Source organism: Amia ocellicauda, chromosome 14 (assembly GCF_036373705.1).
Source record: "Amia ocellicauda isolate fAmiCal2 chromosome 14, fAmiCal2.hap1, whole genome shotgun sequence".
NCBI lineage: Eukaryota > Metazoa > Chordata > Actinopteri > Amiiformes > Amiidae > Amia > Amia ocellicauda.
Genome location: NC_089863.1, coordinates 17,543,665 through 17,561,811, shown reverse-complemented (window position 1 = coordinate 17,561,811; position 18,147 = coordinate 17,543,665). Strand labels below are relative to the sequence as shown.

Below are 18,147 nucleotides of genomic sequence, written 5' to 3'. Positions count from 1 at the left end.
AGCCCTGCTGTTGAGTGTCTGAGCTCAGTTCATTATGGAGAATAAAAGTGTCCTCACTGTACCTGATCCTGACACTGAGGTCTGCTGGAGCAGCAGGACAATCACACAGAGCCACTCTAAACGGTCAGACTTCATCCCTGGGACAGACAGACAGACAGACAGACTCGCAGGCCAATCCCAGCTGGAGAGCAGTGTCTCAGAGCCCAGATGAGGAAGAACTGAGGAACAGCAAAGTGTAACATTAGAAACTGTGTGTACTGCACTGAATAACCACAATAAACAGCTATTATGATTGGGAGATACAGCCATTGCACTCGTGTCTGTGCACACATGCGGCCATTGGTCCAGCAGGTTTGAGTGACAGGTCCCAACGCCTACCACACACCAGGGACAGGACTCTGCACTTGTTTGTTTATTTGGTTTATTACACATTATTTTTGTTGTGGACTGTATTTACTGCACTTTGTGATGCTTTGGAAAATGTTTCTTGTGAAAACTGTAAGTCACTCTGGGTAGGTGTGTCTGCTAAGAAGTTAATAAAAAACAAATGGACCTTTATGTAAAGTGAAATGGTCAATATCCCCCCTTTACTCCCCCAGCTTCTCTGTGTGCTAAAGCAGGATTTCCTAAACCGGTTCTGGAGGACCCCCTGTCCTGCTGGGATACCTCGGTCCCAACCGAGATCGTAATTGCTTAATTGATTCCTTAACTGAACTAACAATGCAATATAAGACTCAGTTATATAAAAAAACAGCAGGGCAGGGGGTCCTCCAGGACAGGCTTGGAAACCCCTGTGCTAATGTAAATGTACTGTAGTGTTCAGTCAGTCAGTGCACTGTTTACACTGTATTTACATTATGTAACGTCTCACACCGGCCTGTGAGCCTTTTGACTGACACCCAGAGGAACACTGTAACATCTCACTCTTGTAATGCTTACAATTCTTACTACTGCCTTTTTGTAATGCTAAGATTGAATTTTGGATTGATTTGTATTTCTGCACTTCCGTAATGCTCGTGTAAACTGTAAGTCATGCGGGATAAGGGTGTTTGCCAAGAAAGACATATATAATAATTGCTATCCTGCCCTGCCATTCCAGTTCCTCCCAGAAGTGTTCTATCTAGCTGATTGATAGAACTCTGAGAAAGATTGATGGATTCAACTGTTGCACAGAATATCCCAATAATTAATACTGTACTGGCTGGCTACAATCAATTGCGCACAAACACGCTGATTGCAGTCCGAGGTACTATAAATATATTTCAAATTGACCTAAAAGCAGGGTACAACCTCTGTTATAAGTGTCTCTCCGCTTTGTGAATGATTGAACTAAATGTTGTGCAAAAGACATCTTTCAGACAATCTATAAAAACCCATATATTGGAGTTAAATATATCTCCCCAGAATGCAGCACAGTCGGACTGCACACAGTGGATTCACCACGGCTTTATTCAGAGTATCAGAAAGAACAGATTCGCACCATCACTGAGCAATCCCTCCGACACACACTGACAAACCGACACACACCGGCTGGCACAAAGTGACAGAGTCACACACGTACTGACACCCTGGCTAACACTGCCATCCACAGACAGACAGCAGCAGTTAACCTCCCAACAGACAGATTCAAAGAAACTGAATCTCTTTAGTGTAATACTGTGACAGGGTTTGGGATTCTCTGTAAATCCCCACAGGCTTCACAACACTGGAGGCAAGGGCTCTCAAGTTTAGGAAGTGAATTATTGTGTCAGGTCAGTGTCAGGGCGTTTCATACCAGGTGCACATTTTACACTACATCTCATTAGCTGCGTGCGCTGCCACCAGATCACTAGCTGACCAAATCACTTCTTTAACTGAGTCAGGCTGCTGGCAGATAGATCATAATGGATACTGGGGGAAGAAAAAATGTAAACATTGTGACTGAGGGTGGCCATGGAGACTGCTGTTATATTATCACTGTGAAACTAAGACAGGTGTACCTACCCTTTAAAGAGCATCTCCTGAAATGGAAGTAGTTCTCAATAAACCTTTATTTTGTTATCAGACCTGTGACTTAATTGAGAAGTGGTTGACGATGCTCATTACAGCTACAAAGGCAGGTAGTCAGTCACTTTAGTATGTTTTTATTTGTTTTGTTTTTAAACAGTAACAGTGCTTCTGTAAACCGCTGTGAGGGCCTGTACCATGAAAGGTGCTAACACTGAATTTGAAATCTCAATTCTGAAAACGTATAAAAGGGTCGATTCAGCTCGGTCGTCTCCAGCCCTGGTCCTGGAGATGCCCAGTCCAGCAGAACGTATAGGACACCCCCATAAATCATTACTTTATACAGACAATCTGCCTGGTTAATCAATGCAGTACTGTGGTATCAATGGGAACAAATGCCTGAATATCCTGCAGCACCTCAGGTCCTTTCACTTAATGAGCAGCAATTTTTCTCTCACTGGATGATTGATTGTTCCAACTCTATGTGATTTAGGGATCAGCTAGAAAACCGCCTGCATACGGTCTCTTCAGGACCAGGACCAGGGCCAGAGACCTCGGCACTAGCTACAACAGGAAAGGTGTGACTGTTTGTGTAGTTCCAGTCTTACTCACTAGGTGGCAGTAAGATCCCTTTGTTTTTTCCCCAACATAGGCAGGCAGCCAAAAGGTGACGTGTAGAGAAGCAGAGTGCTTCCAAAAAACACTGTTGGACTTCTGTATGTTGTCATGTGTGACCCTTATTTCAGTTGTCCGGTAAGTCTCTTGAAAAGTAAACCTCTTTAAGACCAACAAGTGTGACGCAAAGTATCACAGAAAACTCCCACAATGCTCAAATTGTATGCTTTAGGCTCTTTTTCTTGTATCCTGTAGACTGTATTGTTAAACTTCAGCACTGTGCTTCTTTAGTTTCTCAGTGCGAGCTGCTGAGGCACATCTGTATTGGGGTAGAGCGTCACTAAAACAGTGTTGAGCAATTAGGCTTTCAATAGAACTGTTCTTTACCAGCAACATTAGAAATGTGAAAGGGCGTCCTTTTAACTAGTCACATCCACCCCTAAATCTTATAATTTAACTTAATTTACCCTAATTGAAATGAACATGGATCTGTAGCTAAGGGCCTGTAGTTTTGCATGACTACAATAGTTTAAAAACAAGTTCCAAAAAACACAGGGCCCTATAGCGACTGATTGAAGCCACTTCTTTAACCTGCTGGACTGGGGCTTCCTGGGTCCTGGGCTGGATCAGATGGCATTGAAAAGATACCTTTCGATTAAAGGGGCGAGAGAAGCCAACATCACGCACAGCTCACATCCATGTACTGGAAATCACTTTATTGTCACACATTGTCAAGTGCATTTTTCTACAATAACATGAACATGTTCTGGAGTCACATTCGCTCATTCACACACATTCACACGCACTCGTATCAAGTTTTAAAGCTTTCTCTTCCACTGTAAAATTTGCCCTGTGCTTTTATCGATCTCCAAACAAAACGTATCTGAAATGTCCCACCACATTTTTTTTTTATAAATGTGTGCATGCACTTTTACTTTGTCCTTTAAACACTTTTACAGCACCTTTCTGAAGTCAGGGCATATTTTGACTGGAGTACAGGGCTATTAGGGAATTCATGTAGACATGGCTTCAGATAGACATTTAATGCTATACAAACACAAATGCTTAACTAATAGTAAAACTATTTTTTCCCCCCTCACTGACATGTTAAGGCTGATTTATACTTCTGCATCTCTGCATACATGCACAGGTGTCATAAACAGACGTTCGCACAGCTGTCTGCTAACATACTTGCAAGTTCCGATGACGCACACAAATTGCATCCTGCATGTGCAGATCTATATTGTCTTGCTATAAATAGCTAGAGACTTAACACTAGAACATATATACACACATCTCTGCGTATGTGAACTTCTCCTGCATATCTGTTCTTATATGTTAGTAAATATTTGAATTAAATACATATATGTCATATTCAGCTGTTAGACTCCTCAAAATGAATGAGATGCATTTTAAATACTTTCATATGTAACCACATCATTTCTCTGACCTGCTGCAGTGGCCTACAGCCAGACATTGTGCACCAGATGCCCCAGCACTGAGCGATTGGCCATGGCTATCAGAATCTCCTGCTCAACCAATCAGTGCTTGACGCATAGGATCACAGCTCCTGCATGTCTGCATGTGCATGTCAGCTCCTCTGTGCCTCTGTGGGGTACGCTTACCCAGAAACCCCTGCTCTGCATCGCTACACAGGACGCATATGTGTACCTATGTTTTTCTTGTTCTTCTACAGAGACAATGTGAGATTCATGTATTTATACAATTTGTGTAATATAATCAACCAGGGCTATTAAGATCTAGCCTGCCTACCTGGGGGTCACACAGACACCCCACTTTTTAGTCTTAACTTGTAAGGTGTCATATTACAGGACTGACCAGCCCTCAGGTCCTGGAGAGCCAGCCTCTCTGCTTTCGTTTTCTATTTCTTTTTTATGCAAACAATTACTAGACTCAATTAGTCAAAATGACCATGTGTTTAAAGCCGCTATAAAACCTGCAGGATTGTGGCTCTCCAGGAACATGGCCACATACTGATTAGACTGTCCATAAAGCAGCATAATGTACAAAAGTATTTCTCTCAGCTGACTCGGACATTGTTCTTCTAGTCTCTGCTCAGTGTCGTATTCTTCTCTTACTCTCGCACGGAGGAGCTTGAGGAAGACGCCGACTGTCGAGAAGCTGTGATCAAAGAAATAGAACCAGACATTCTTTAAACAGGAAGGTTTCAAATCCAGGCAGCGCTGACTCCAATCTGGGCCTCTGCTATAGTCCAGACAGCACAGGCTCCAGCCACAGTTGGGCATGACACTGGCCATACTGGAACCAGCTCTGTCTGGCCTGTTGGGCCCCGTCTGCACTATGAGTGGAGGCTTTTACATGTTGAGCTGCTCAAGAGGCCAGAATCCAAACTTTTGAAATGGGTTGATCTTACCTGCAGTGTATTTGCATCGAATGTCCACTTGCCCATCAGGGATACTGTTACCTAGGCATAAGTAACAGCATTAATGAGTCTCTCATTAGCCTTAAACATCATTCAACTTGCAGATCTTATGAGTATTTGCTGTAAAAGTGCATTAGAAACTTGATGTATTTTCACACCAATGCCCTCTGATTTAGCTGTATTTGCCAACAGATCTGTAGGAGGACAGGGGATCTTGTGAAGGCAAGGAGGTCCCCAGCTTGGGGACATAAGGGGAATGGGTAGATTGCACATGTACATTAATAAGCTGTCCTACTGCTAAATGCCAATGCTTTAGAGTGCAGATAGAGGAGTCACTCACGGGCTCGTCTCCACCACAGCACGACCCCTGCAACAACTAGGACCAGAACTGCAAGCAGAATCACCACAACTGGGATGATGATGGTAAGATCTGGGCCGGGCTCTAGTTCTGCAGTGATCAGGGAAGAAGACATCAAAAGAGAGCATTAGAGAGCTGGCAGACATGTCTTCACTAGTAGTGGAACTACTCGAAAGGGCAGGACCGAGCCTTTCTTTAGTGTAGTCTTCTGAATATACTATATACTAGAGCTTTTGAGGCTGAACATAGGCCCTGTCCTATAGCTTTAATGTTGCCTTTGTTGACCTAAATGTAACTCTTACTGTATCACTTGGCTGTCTAGATCATAAGCCAGGGCAGGAATTAAGTGCTTAGAAAACAGTATTCTGGTTTCATAATCAGATTCATAATCATAATAAATCTGTCACCACAAAAATCAGTCTCAGCTTCACCACTGCCTCACCACAGTCAATGACCATCTTGTTGTCCAGGCTGGTGTGGTTGACCTGGCAGGAGTATTTATGCAGCCACTGTTTGTCCTCATCCACAGTCAGGGTCTTTCTCAGCTGGTAGGTCCCGTCTCCGTTGGGCAGCACCTCCCCACCCGTCACCTTCTCTCCCGGCACTGGATGCCCGTCTCTGAGCAGGGTCACCTCCACCGTCCGGGGGTAGAAGCCGGTCACTAGGCAGGTGACGTGAGTCTCTCCCTGGGCAACTGAGGGCTTGCGGATCACCCTCACCCTGGGATACACTGCAATATAAGGGAGGTAAGACTTGTCAGTGAAGTGTTAATTGAAAACAAGATACACCACCGCCCCGTTTATTTTAACACATGTGCTGCAAAAATCTCTGTTCTTTAACCCTTAAATTTAAATCTCTGTAAATCTATGGTTATTTTTTTGCCAGTTATGTGAGGTTAGCAACTTGCTTTTAGTGAAGTATGTCTGCTGCTCTTTTCCTTAAATTCAGTACATTGTCCCAATCATGAGAAACTCATCACCCGTTTCTACTCACTAGGCATGGAATATGCAATCTATTGAAATAAACCACCAATAAATTAAGTGCCTTTTGCATGGCATCACCTCCATCGAGTGACATCTGACAGTTTAAAAGTTCAAAAGGGTTGACAGTCAATGGTCACGGCACCACTGACTAATAAAACCCTAATAAATCAAATGAAAATCAAATCAACTGAAATGAAGAACAAAATACCAGAGCGATAGGTTCAGTGTGCCCTGAATTCAGAGCGGGCATGATTACCAATAGGCCAGAAAGAGGTACAGTAAGGCATTCAAAAGGATTAGTACAGAATAAGTAATAGCAGCCATAGAAGGGAAGTTAGGGAGAAAATAAGTGAGAATTACAGCGAGTGCTTTATGGTAAGAGTGTTGTATTGTCCAGGGGAGGGGGACTGAGGTATTACAGGCCAGAGTGTATGAGTAATCAATTTTAGTAGGGACAAGAGGGTGTTTATAATTGAGTATGTACACTAGCTTTAGTTGCCAGACAGGTAAACTCCAAAAACCTGAGGTTAAACCTGTATTAGGTTGCTGCTGACTTTCAGTTGGCAGAGGTTCAAATGAGTCACTTTTTAACAAGAAACAACAAACCTTTCCATAGAGAAAGCATAAGAGTGATCTTCCCCAAACAATATTGGAAATGGAAGTTGAACTCTTTAGGTATTAACTAACTTTGGGAATAATTTTAGCACCTATCCCTTTAACTAGAACAGTATTCAACACAGCTTTACAGTAAAAACAATAATGCCCTATACTGTCCTGTATTTATCCACACACCCCGGGCCAGACACTAACACCAATATAATTGTCAAGAGCTGAGATCTGTTTTACACTCGAATTTCAACACATTTCAGCTACTTTTGGGACAAGCTACTGCCACTACTGCAGACTTTAGTTGAAACATAGTGTAACACATCAACATTTCAAAGGCATAGAAGCCACAGAAATCACACATAGTACACCATTTTTTGACTTCACCAAAGTCTCCCAATGTAATCGATAAACCACTTGTGAGTGGTCACTGCATGGGCAGATGAGACCTACCTTTCCTCATGATGCTGTTCTTGCCGTACTGCAGGTACTTCTTCAGGATGTTGATGCAGGCTGGTCTGTAGAAGTGGATCAGACCCAGTTTGGTGGCTTCCAGGTGCAGCTTTTCGGTGATGGACTGTGGCACGGCGGCAGTCCAGGAGTGGCTCTCGCTGCTGTAGCTCATGAAGTCCTGCCCATCATAGGCGTCCCTGACCCAGACGCTCGTTGTCCCGTCATCATCCAGCTCGCAGCACGCCTGCCTCTGGTAGGTGTGAACTCCTGCAGGACACCAGACACAGAACAGCTGAAGCACTGACACTTTACACACAGGGAGGAGCAAGAGTCACTACTTATTAACACTTAACTAAAATAAACAATCAAATACAAACACGAACCTAAACCTGTCTTTATTTCTATTTCAACATAGACATTAAAACTGTCTATCATCAGCAGCATACACTGCCAATGTCATACCTCTACAAGACAAGTCATCTCAGAGATAACTTGTCTTGCAGAGCTATGACATCATAGATCACCTGATTTACCTGATCAACGACACCTTCAGAAATGGATTCAAATGAATTACCAAATGCTATTTAATCTGTACAATTTTGAAAATAAATTAGGGCAAGGGCAAAAAGGGCAAGTTTCAAATATGTAACAATCAAACAGGACACATTTTTTCCAATTAAAAAGTTAGTTTGTGACTATGTCCAAGAAAAGGGGAACCATTTCAGAAGGGGAATAACCCACGTCATGGTGGTATATATATACATATATATATACACCGATCAGCCATAACCGTGGTCCAGTTCTGATGCTCACGTGCCCATTGTAGGCGCTTTCGGCAGTGGACAGGGGTCAGCATGGGCACCCTGACTGGTCTGCGGCTACGCAGCCCCATACGCAACAAACTGCGATGCACTGTGTGTTCTGACACCTTTCTATCAGAACCAGCATTCACTTTTTCAGCAATTTGAGCTACAGTAGCTCGTCTGTTGGATCGGACCACACGGGCCAGCCTTCGCTCCCCACGTGCATCAATGAGCCTTGGCCGCCCATGACCCTGTCGCTGGTTCACCGCTTTTCCTTCCTTGGACCACTTTTGATAGGTACTGACCACTGCAGACCGGGAACACCCCACAAGAGCTGCAGTTTTGGAGATGCTCTGACCCAGTCGTCTAGCCATCACAATTTGGCCCTTGTCAAAGTCGCTCAGATCCTTACGCTGCCCATTTTTCCTGCTTCTAACACATCAACTTTGAGGACAAAATGTTCACTTGCTGCCTAATATATCCCACCCACTGACAGGTGCCCTGATAACGAGATTATCAGTGTTATTCACTTCACCTGTCAGTGTCATAATGTTATGGCTGATCGGTGTATATATATATACACACAGCCTGATGATGATGATACACACACATATATACATACATATACATATGATTGTGTGCGTAATTCAATTCAATTAATTAGTCTTTGGTAGTTTTGGAAAAATGTGCTCTGTGTTTGAGTTACTTGTCAGTATGGAGCTGGGCATGCCTGGAGGACATTCCTCCCCATCCCCTGGAGCTGCCAAGGCTCCCATCCGGTCAGCCCACTCACCCTCTGTGTGGTTGAAGCGCGGCATGATGTTCCGAATCCTCGTACGTATGCTGTGGTAGCTGTCCACTGTGGCTGCCAGTCTCATATCCATTTCTGCCTGGGTGTCCGAGGCCACGCTCCAGTCCTGGCGCGACACAATCTTCTTCAAGTCGCTATCGTAGTACTCCACGTGTAAGTCATTCACCATCCCCACAGCCGTGAACTCGGCGAAGCTGGTCCGCTGGCTGTTCAACGTGTGCAAGAAGCACAGTGAGTGTGAGCCTGGAGGGGGACACAAGGAGATATAACAAGCTGTTGACTACAAAGAATTGACAGAATCTTAAAACAGTGTTGAATTCTCAGCAGAGATACCTTCATCTGCAAAACTTAAAAGGTAGAATACTAGACAGATCATTCCTTGCAGAATTATTGAATGTATAAAAATTCCCCAGAGCAAACCGGTGGGAGCAGTTTGTGTGCATGTTTGTGAAAACTGCTGTATTTGGAGGTAACCACATTTTAAACTATGCACCAAGATTTTACATTACATACAGAGATATTCAAAATATTTAAAATAAAGAACGTCTCATGTTTTTAGTAAAAACAAAACTGTTATTTACATAACTTTATCTTCAGAGAGGCCTGGAGGAAAGGGGATTTGCAGACTTCGCCCCCCGGACGTTTCCTTTCATTCAAAATTTAAACATTGGGTAATAAAAAAGCACATTCATAATTCTCCGGTTTGATTACTTACGGTTGAGAACAATGATGAGAAAATGGCACTTTCAAAATTATATTCAGTCGGTGTCTGTACATTACATTTCACCCCCCTGTGCATTGTACGCAATCCTTTGTTTCTTGGTGAATCTCTGTCGAGCTGTTTTTCTTTTCGTAATAGTGTATAACCCCCCCAAGGTAGAATTTGTTTAATTCCGACACATGAAGGAAATCTTGAATTATAACAGTTGAAAGACAAAGTCCATAGAAGGATGTACAAATTACATGTGAAAAAATCCAAGTAAACTCATCAACTATTTAATAATTGAATAAAATATTTGTTCTTAAAAAGGGGTGTCTTGACCTGTTCCTGTGAGAAGATGCCCCCTAGTGTGGGGCAAAATGTTTGTTTATAAAACAATGCATGTTACCTTAAATAACAAAACACAGTGCCATGAAAAAGTAACATCTTGATTAAAATCACAAATATTCATCATTATTACCATCTTACAATAATTGAATTAAATCAGCACTACACATTTAACAGAACTACACAACATTTAACAGAACTGAACATTTATTTAATTTATTTAGAACATATTTAATTGAATCATGAATTAAACAGAATTATTTAATATATCAGTGTCGTAAGTCATTTTTTCAAATGGGGCAGGTCAGAATACATGATGGGGCAAGATTATTATTTTCCTGGGCAGTTTACCCCATCTATACAAGTCACATGTTTGGGTCTATTGACACCTGGTTACAAATGTGCATAAAGTGTTGGATTTCTACTCAGAAGGCTTTACTGTTATTATAAAACATTTTCCAAAATAATCAGAAAGTATATTCCTTTCTTCAAAGACAAAAACTTATAAAAACGTTAAAAAACCCCTATATAATAGTTTATATTATCTAGCGTTAAGATTTGTAGTTGTGCCAGGGTGTTGATTTACGTTGGAATGGAAGTTGAGGACTGTATGGCAAGCCGTTGTGACATTTAATCCATAATTTCTGATATCAAAAATGTAATCAACAATTGTTGATATCAAGAATGATCTGCCGTTGTTGATATCAGCAATTGCATTTTTGAGATCAGAAATTCCATTTTTGATATCAAAAATGCATAGTAATTATCATCCGGTTAAGGGTTAAATGTCACAACGGCTTGACAAAGATAACAAAGGAATGAGTTAACATTATTTTGATCACAATCTAATGATTAAAAATGCAATGAAACATACAATGGAACTCGGCCAGAAATATAGAATGTAAGAACAATCAGGAGGAAGCTTTAAAGTATTACGTATATCAATCAATCGCCCACCTGCATCAGCTGCTTCGATGCACCAGAGAAGCACAAGCAACTTCACTGAGTTCATTTCTGTCGTGTAACAGCTTGTGTCCAAAGCCATCAGAAAGACAATACTGCAACTACACGTCAAATAACCAAGACACTGCGAACAGACAACACACAGCTTTCACTTTCCTTTCCGAGCGGACTGTGGTGATTGGCTACTGATCGGCTGCTTCTGGGTGAAATGACTTTGAGACCAGTGCACTGAATTGACAACTAATATCCAGGACTTTCCCAAGGATCGATCCCAGCTGCGGATTGTTTATAGCATACATACAGTATATTAATATGCGTGCATATATATGGTCAACGAAGAGACATGTATGTCACACATATACGTTATAGTTATAGTATATCGTTATCTGTGTTATGATAAACTCGTATCCTAATTGATTCCAAAACTAAATGAACATCGTCGTGTGTACAGAGCCTTGCAATTCTCTCATATTACTGAATTACAAATGGTACATTTCAATTTTGTTCTGCTTGATATTTTATTTAAAAACACTGACAGTCAAAATCAATTATTGTAAGGTGACATTGGTTTTATGTTGGGAAATATTTGTAAGAAAAAAATATTATTATTATTTATGTCTTAGCAGACGACCTTATACGGTGATGATATGTTGCTTGTATACGTTTTTAACCCTCACACCTTAATATTTGGTAGAGCCATCTTTTAGGGTAGGTATGTACCAGCTTTGCACACGGTGTCGGAGTGATTTTCCCAAAAACACTGTTGGACTTCTGTATGTTGCCATGTGTGACCCTTATTTCAGTTGTCCGGTAAGTCTCTTGAAAAGTAAACCTCTTTAAGACCAACCAGTGTGACGCAAAGTAGCACAGAAAACTCCCACAATGCTCAAATTGTATGCTTTAGGCTCTTTTTCTTGTATCCTGTAGACTGTATTGTTAAACTTCAGCACTGTGCTTCTTTAGTTTCTCAGTGCGAGCTGCTGAGGCACATCTGTATTGGGGTAGAGCGTCACTAAAACAGTGTTGAGCAATTAGGCTTTCAATAGAACTGTTCTTTACCAGCAACATTAGAAATGTGAAAGGGCGTCCTTTTAACTAGTCACATCCACCCCTAAATCTTATAATTTAACTTAATTTACCCTAATTGAAATGAACATGGATCTGTAGCTAAGGGCCTGTAGTTTTGCATGACTACAATAGTTTAAAAACAAGTCCCACAAAACACAGGGCCCTATAGCGACTGACTGAAGCCACTTCTTTAAGCTGCTGGACTGGGGCTTCCTGGGTCCTGGGCTGGATCAGATGGCATTGAAAAGATACCTTTCGATTAAAGGGGCGAGAGAAGCCAACATCACGCACAGCTCACATCCATGTACTGGAAATCACTTTATTGTCACACATTGTCAAGTGCATTTTTCTACAATAACATGAACATGTTCTGGAGTCACATTCGCTCATTCACACACATTCACACGCACTCGTATCAAGTTTAAAAGCTTTCTCTTCCACTGTAAAATTTGCCCTGTGCTTTTATCGATCTCCAAACAAAACGTATCTGAAATGCCCCTGCACATTTTTTTTTTTTTTAAATGTGTGCATGCACTTTTACTTTGTCCTTTAAACACTTTTACAGCACCTTTCTGAAGTCAGGGCATATTTTGACTGGAGTACAGGGATATAGCTCTCGTCTGATCAGCTCAGCAAGTTTCTATCTTTCCTCTGGAATTCAATCAATTCATCATGAATGCTAATTGTTAATTCTGTCCACGGAAAGCAAAGTACATTTTACCTTTTGTCCAAAATTGCCAAGCACAAATTACGTGGGCATTTCGTTGGATAAAACGTGAATTATGTTCACTTAATGTGAATTATATTAACGAAATGTGCAATTCAAATAATGTGCACAAATACGTTTCGTGGATGAGGAGATGCATTTTAAATACTTTCATATGTAACCACATCATTTCTCTGACCTGCTGCAGTGGCCTACAGCCAGACATTGTGCACCAGATGCCCCAGCACTGAGCGATTGGCCATGGCTATCAGAATCTCCTGCTCAACCAATCAGTGCTTGACGCATAGGACCACAGCTCCTGCATGTCTGCATGTGCATGTCAGCTCCTCTGTGCCTCTGTGGGGTACGCTTACCCAGAAACCCCTGCTCTGCATCGCTACACAGGACGCATACGTGTACCTATGTTTTTCTTGTTCTTCTATAGACAATGTGAGATTCATGTTGTGTAATATAATCAACCAGGGCTATTAAGATCTAGCCTGCCTACCTGGGGGTCACACAGACACCCCACTTTTTAGTCTTAACTTGTAAGGTGTCATATTACAGGACTGACCAGCCCTCAGGTCCTGGAGAGCCAGCCTCTCTGCTTTCGTTTTCTATTTCTTTTTTATGCAAACAATTACTAGACTCAATTAGTCAAAATGACCATGTGTTTAAAGCCGCTATAAAACCTGCAGGATTGTGGCTCTCCAGGAACAGGGCCACATACTGATTAGACTGACCATAAAGCAGCATAATGTACAAAAGTATTTCTCTCAGCTGACTCGGACATTGTTCTTCTAGTCTCTGCTCAGTGTCGTATTCTTCTCTTACTCTCGCACGGAGGAGCTTGAGGAAGACGCCGACTGTCGAGAAGCTGTGATCAAAGAAATAGAACCAGACATTCTTTAAACAGGAAGGTTTCAAATCCAGGCAGCGCTGACTCCAATCTGGGCCTCTGCTATAGTCCAGACAGCGCAGGCTCCAGCCACAGTTGGGCATGACACTGGCCATACTGGAACCAGCTCTGTCTGGCCTGTTGGGCCCCGTCTGCACTATGAGTGGAGGCTTTTACATGTTGAGCTGCTCAAGAGGCCAGAAACCAAACTTTTGAAATGGGTTGATCTTACCTGCAGTGTATTTGCATCGAATGTCCACTTGCCCATCAGGGATACTGTTACCTAGGCATAAGTAACAGCATTAATGAGTCTCTCATTAGCCTTAAACATCATTCAACTTGCAGATCTTATGAGTATTTGCTGTAAAAGTGCATTAGAAACTTGATGTATTTTCACACCAATGCCCTCTGATTTAGCTGTATTTGCCAACAGATCTGTAGGAGGACAGGGGATCTTGTGAAGGCAAGGAGGTCCCCAGCTTGGGGACATAAGGGGAATGGGTAGATTGCACATGTACATTAATAAGCTGTCCTACTGCTAAATGCCAATGCTTTAGAGTGCAGATAGAGGAGTCACTCACGGGCTCGTCTCCACCACAGCACGACCCCTGCAACAACTAGGACCAGAACTGCAAGCAGAATCACCACAACTGGGATGATGATGGTAAGATCTAGGCCGGGCTCTAGTTCTGCAGTGATCAGGGAAGAAGACATCAAAAGAGAGCATTAGAGAGCTGGCAGACATGTCTTCACTAGTAGTGGAACTACTCGAAAGGGCAGGACCGAGCCTTTCTTTAGTGTAGTCTTCTGAATATACTATATACTAGAGCTTTTGAGGCTGAACGTAGGCCCTGTCCTATAGCTTTAATGTTGCCTTTGTTGACCTAAATGTAACTCTTACTGTATCACTTGGCTGTCTAGATCATAAGCCAGGGCAGGAATTAAGTGCTTAGAAAACAGTATTCTGGTTTCATAATCAGATTCATAATCATAATAAATCTGTCACCACAAAAATCAGTCTCAGCTTCACCACTGCCTCACCACAGTCAATGACCATCTTGTTGTCCAGGCTGGTGTGGTTGACCTGGCAGGAGTATTTATGCAGCCACTGTTCGTCCTCATCCACAGTCAGGGTCTTTCTCAGCTGGTAGGTCCCGTCTCCGTTGGGCAGCACCTCCCCACCCGTCACCTTCTCTCCCGGCACTGGATGCCCGTCTCTGAGCAGGGTCACCTCCACCGTCCGGGGGTAGAAGCCGGTCACTAGGCAGGTGACGTGAGTCTCTCCCTGGGCAACTGAGGGCTTGCGGATCACCCTCACCCTGGGATACACTGCAATATAAGGGAGGTAAGACTTGTCAGTGAAGTGTTAATTGAAAACAAGATACACCACCGCCCCTTTTATTTTAACACATGTGCTGCAAAAATCTCTGTTCTTTAACCCTTAAATTTAAATCTCTGTAAATCTATGGTTATTTTTTTGCCAGTTATGTGAGGTTAGCAACTTGCTTTTAGTGAAGTATGTCTGCTGCTCTTTTCCTTAAATTCAGTACATTGTCCCAATCATGAAAAACTCATCACCCGTTTCTACTCACTAGGCATGGAATATGCAATCTATTGAAATAAACCACCAATAAATTAAGTGCCTTTTGCATGGCATCACCTCCATCGAGTGACATCTGACAGTTTAAAAGTTCAAAAGGGTTGACAGTCAATGGTCACGGCACCACTGACTAATAAAACCCTAATAAATCAAATGAAAATCAAATCAACTGAAATGAAGAACAAAATACCAGAGCGATAGGTTCAGTGTGCCCTGAATTCAGAGCGGGCATGATTACCAATAGGCCAGAAAGAGGTACAGTAAGGCATTCAAAAGGATTAGTACAGAATAAGTAATAGCAGCCATAGAAGGGAAGTTAGGGAGAAAATAAGTGTGCTTTATGGTAAGAGTGTTGTATTGTCCAGGGGAGGGGGACTGAGGTATTACAGGCCAGAGTGTATGAGTAATCAATTTTAGTAGGGACAAGAGGGTGTTTATAATTGAGTATGTACACTAGCTTTAGTTGCCAGACAGGTAAACTCCAAAAACCTGAGGTTAAACCTGTATTAGGTTGCTGCTGACTTTCAGTTGGCAGAGGTTCAAATGAGTCACTTTTTAACAAGAAACAACAAACCTTTCCATAGAGAAAGCATAAGAGTGATCTTCCCCAAACAATATTGGAAATGGAAGTTGAACTCTTTAGGTATTAACTAACTTTGGGAATAATTTTAGCACCTATCCCTTTAACTAGAACAGTATTCAACACAGCTTTACAGTAAAAACAATAATGCCCTATACTGTCCTGTATTTATCCACACACCCCGGGCCAGACACTAACACCAATATAATTGTCAAGAGCTGAGATCTGTTTTACACTCGAATTTCAACACATTTCAGCTACTTTTGGGACAAGCTACTGCCACTACTGCAGACTTTAGTTGAAACGTAGTGCAACACATCAACATTTCAAAGGCATAGAAGCCACAGAAATCACACATAGTACACCATTTTTTGACTTCACCAAAGTCTCCCAATGTAATCGATAAACCACTTGTGAGTGGTCACTGCATGGGCAGATGAGACCTACCTTTCCTCATGATGCTGTTCTTGCCGTACTGCAGGTATTTCTTCAGGATGTTGATGCAGGCTGGTCTGTAGAAGTGGATCAGACCCAGTTTGGTGGCTTCCAGGTGCAGCTTTTCGGTGACGGACTGTGGCACGGCGGCAGTCCAGGAGTGGCTCTCGCTGCTGTAGCTCATGAAGTCCTGCCCATCATAGGCGTCCCTGGCCCAGACGCTCGTTGTCCCGTCATCATCCAGCTCGCAGCACGCCTGCCTCTGGTAGGTGTGAACTCCTGCAGGACACCAGACACAGAACAGCTGAAGCACTGACACTTTACACACAGGGAGGAGCAAGAGTCACTACTTATGATTCACTGTCCACTATCTATGTAACTCATGAAATGCCACACAAGCATCCAGACACTCACTATCCATTCATCTCCACTGGATCACCAGAAGAGCAGCTGCTGCCACAGTGAGAGCGGCCATTAGGAATAAAGACACCATCCACCCAGAGGGGTCAGGGAAGAAGTCCCCTGGAGAACAGAACAGCAGCATTAACCCACAGGAACTGACACACAGCTCCTCAGACACTGGCCTGATCCCTACTGATGAAGCCACACAGCACTGGGACGAGACTGTGGTTCTAATGAACCTGGAAATCCAGTTTACCGACACAAACACAGGGCTACAGAATACAAAAATAGATCTTACTTTATTAATAGTCTATTCTAATTGTCAAATTTAAGCAGTTTGTACCAAAATGTATATTTAAAATCCCTCACACAGTACCATGCGTACGTCAAGACTCTTATTCTATTAGTGGCTTCTTAGTCCAGCGTTTCAGGTTTCGTTCCCAAAGCCAGTGCTCGTACTGCACAATGTGTATTGAGGGCCGGGGAGGGCGATCATGAGACATTTTTATACAATCTCATGTGGTTTAGAGCTTCCAATGTACCTGTGCACATCTAGCCGTTTGTCTGATGTCTGATATTGCAGCAATCCATTCACCTTTTACAAGTATATAAATAGAGTTTCATATTATTATTAGTAGTTTATATTTTGATACAGTACTAATTACCAAAAATAAACCCCAACAAGGCTTGTGTTCTTATTGACTATACAACACAATGTATTTGTTATTTATGCTTTAAATAAAAGTTATTGAAACAGATTTATGGATGTTGTATTATTGTGTTGTGTCCAAACTGAAGGCATAACCAACCACAGAACTGGTCAGTTGTGTCTGTTTTAAACACAAACTGAAAAGAGAACATGAGAACTCAAGAGATTAACAATTACTATTGGGGGTAAAAGAAAATACATTTGAAACAAATAATGAAATGAGGGTGAAACTGAAAAAGATCAATCTGTGACAGCAAACACTGAACCGTGTGAAGAAGAGCAGTAGGTGGGGCCTGAGTGAATAATAAAGACACATTGTGACATTGGGTACGGTGCTGTGTGAGAAACATGCACATTGATTTACTGTGAGAAGAAAACATGCCTTTTTATACAAATTAGGTGGAATTAAGGAGTATTCATGACTTGTAAAGATAACATTAACAATAAAGACATGAGGGATGGGATTCAAATGGAAACGTTTATAGAAGCTGCACTATGACAGTCAGCAGCACAAACACTGATGTAGTCAGACAGCAGATTGCAGTACAAAGCAGATCAAGACCAACGTCTGCTATAAATAAAATAATAATCAGGCTGCACTGATCCGATTGTTTGAGATATATAGATATAGATATATATATACATACACACACACACACACATATATATATATAGATATAGATATATATACACACACACACACATATATAGATATATAT

General features: G+C 42.1%; 3 protein-coding genes across 3 annotated transcripts in view; all 3 read right to left on the bottom strand.

The window, feature by feature from the left end:
* LOC136767847 (butyrophilin subfamily 1 member A1) overlaps positions 1–18,147 on the bottom strand; it is a 37,126-nt gene that overhangs the window by 6,153 nt on the left and 12,826 nt on the right. The gene's annotated exons all lie outside the window — the stretch shown is intronic.
* LOC136767884 (major histocompatibility complex class I-related gene protein-like) lies at positions 3,303–11,197 on the bottom strand. The gene is made up of 7 exons (XM_066721941.1): positions 11,025–11,197; positions 9,002–9,262; positions 7,406–7,672; positions 5,806–6,093; positions 5,346–5,453; positions 4,997–5,047; positions 3,303–4,743 (listed from the first exon to the last, which is right to left on the bottom strand). The coding sequence occupies exons 1-7, from the start codon at positions 11,110–11,112 to the stop codon at positions 4,697–4,699; spliced, it is 1,110 nt and encodes a 369-aa protein (XP_066578038.1). The 5' UTR covers positions 11,113–11,197; the 3' UTR covers positions 3,303–4,696.
* LOC136768038 (major histocompatibility complex class I-related gene protein-like) lies at positions 13,277–17,271 on the bottom strand. Its single transcript, XM_066722094.1, has 6 exons — positions 17,262–17,271; positions 16,330–16,596; positions 14,744–15,031; positions 14,284–14,391; positions 13,935–13,985; positions 13,277–13,681 (listed from the first exon to the last, which is right to left on the bottom strand). The coding sequence occupies exons 1-6, from the start codon at positions 17,269–17,271 to the stop codon at positions 13,635–13,637; spliced, it is 771 nt and encodes a 256-aa protein (XP_066578191.1). The 3' UTR covers positions 13,277–13,634.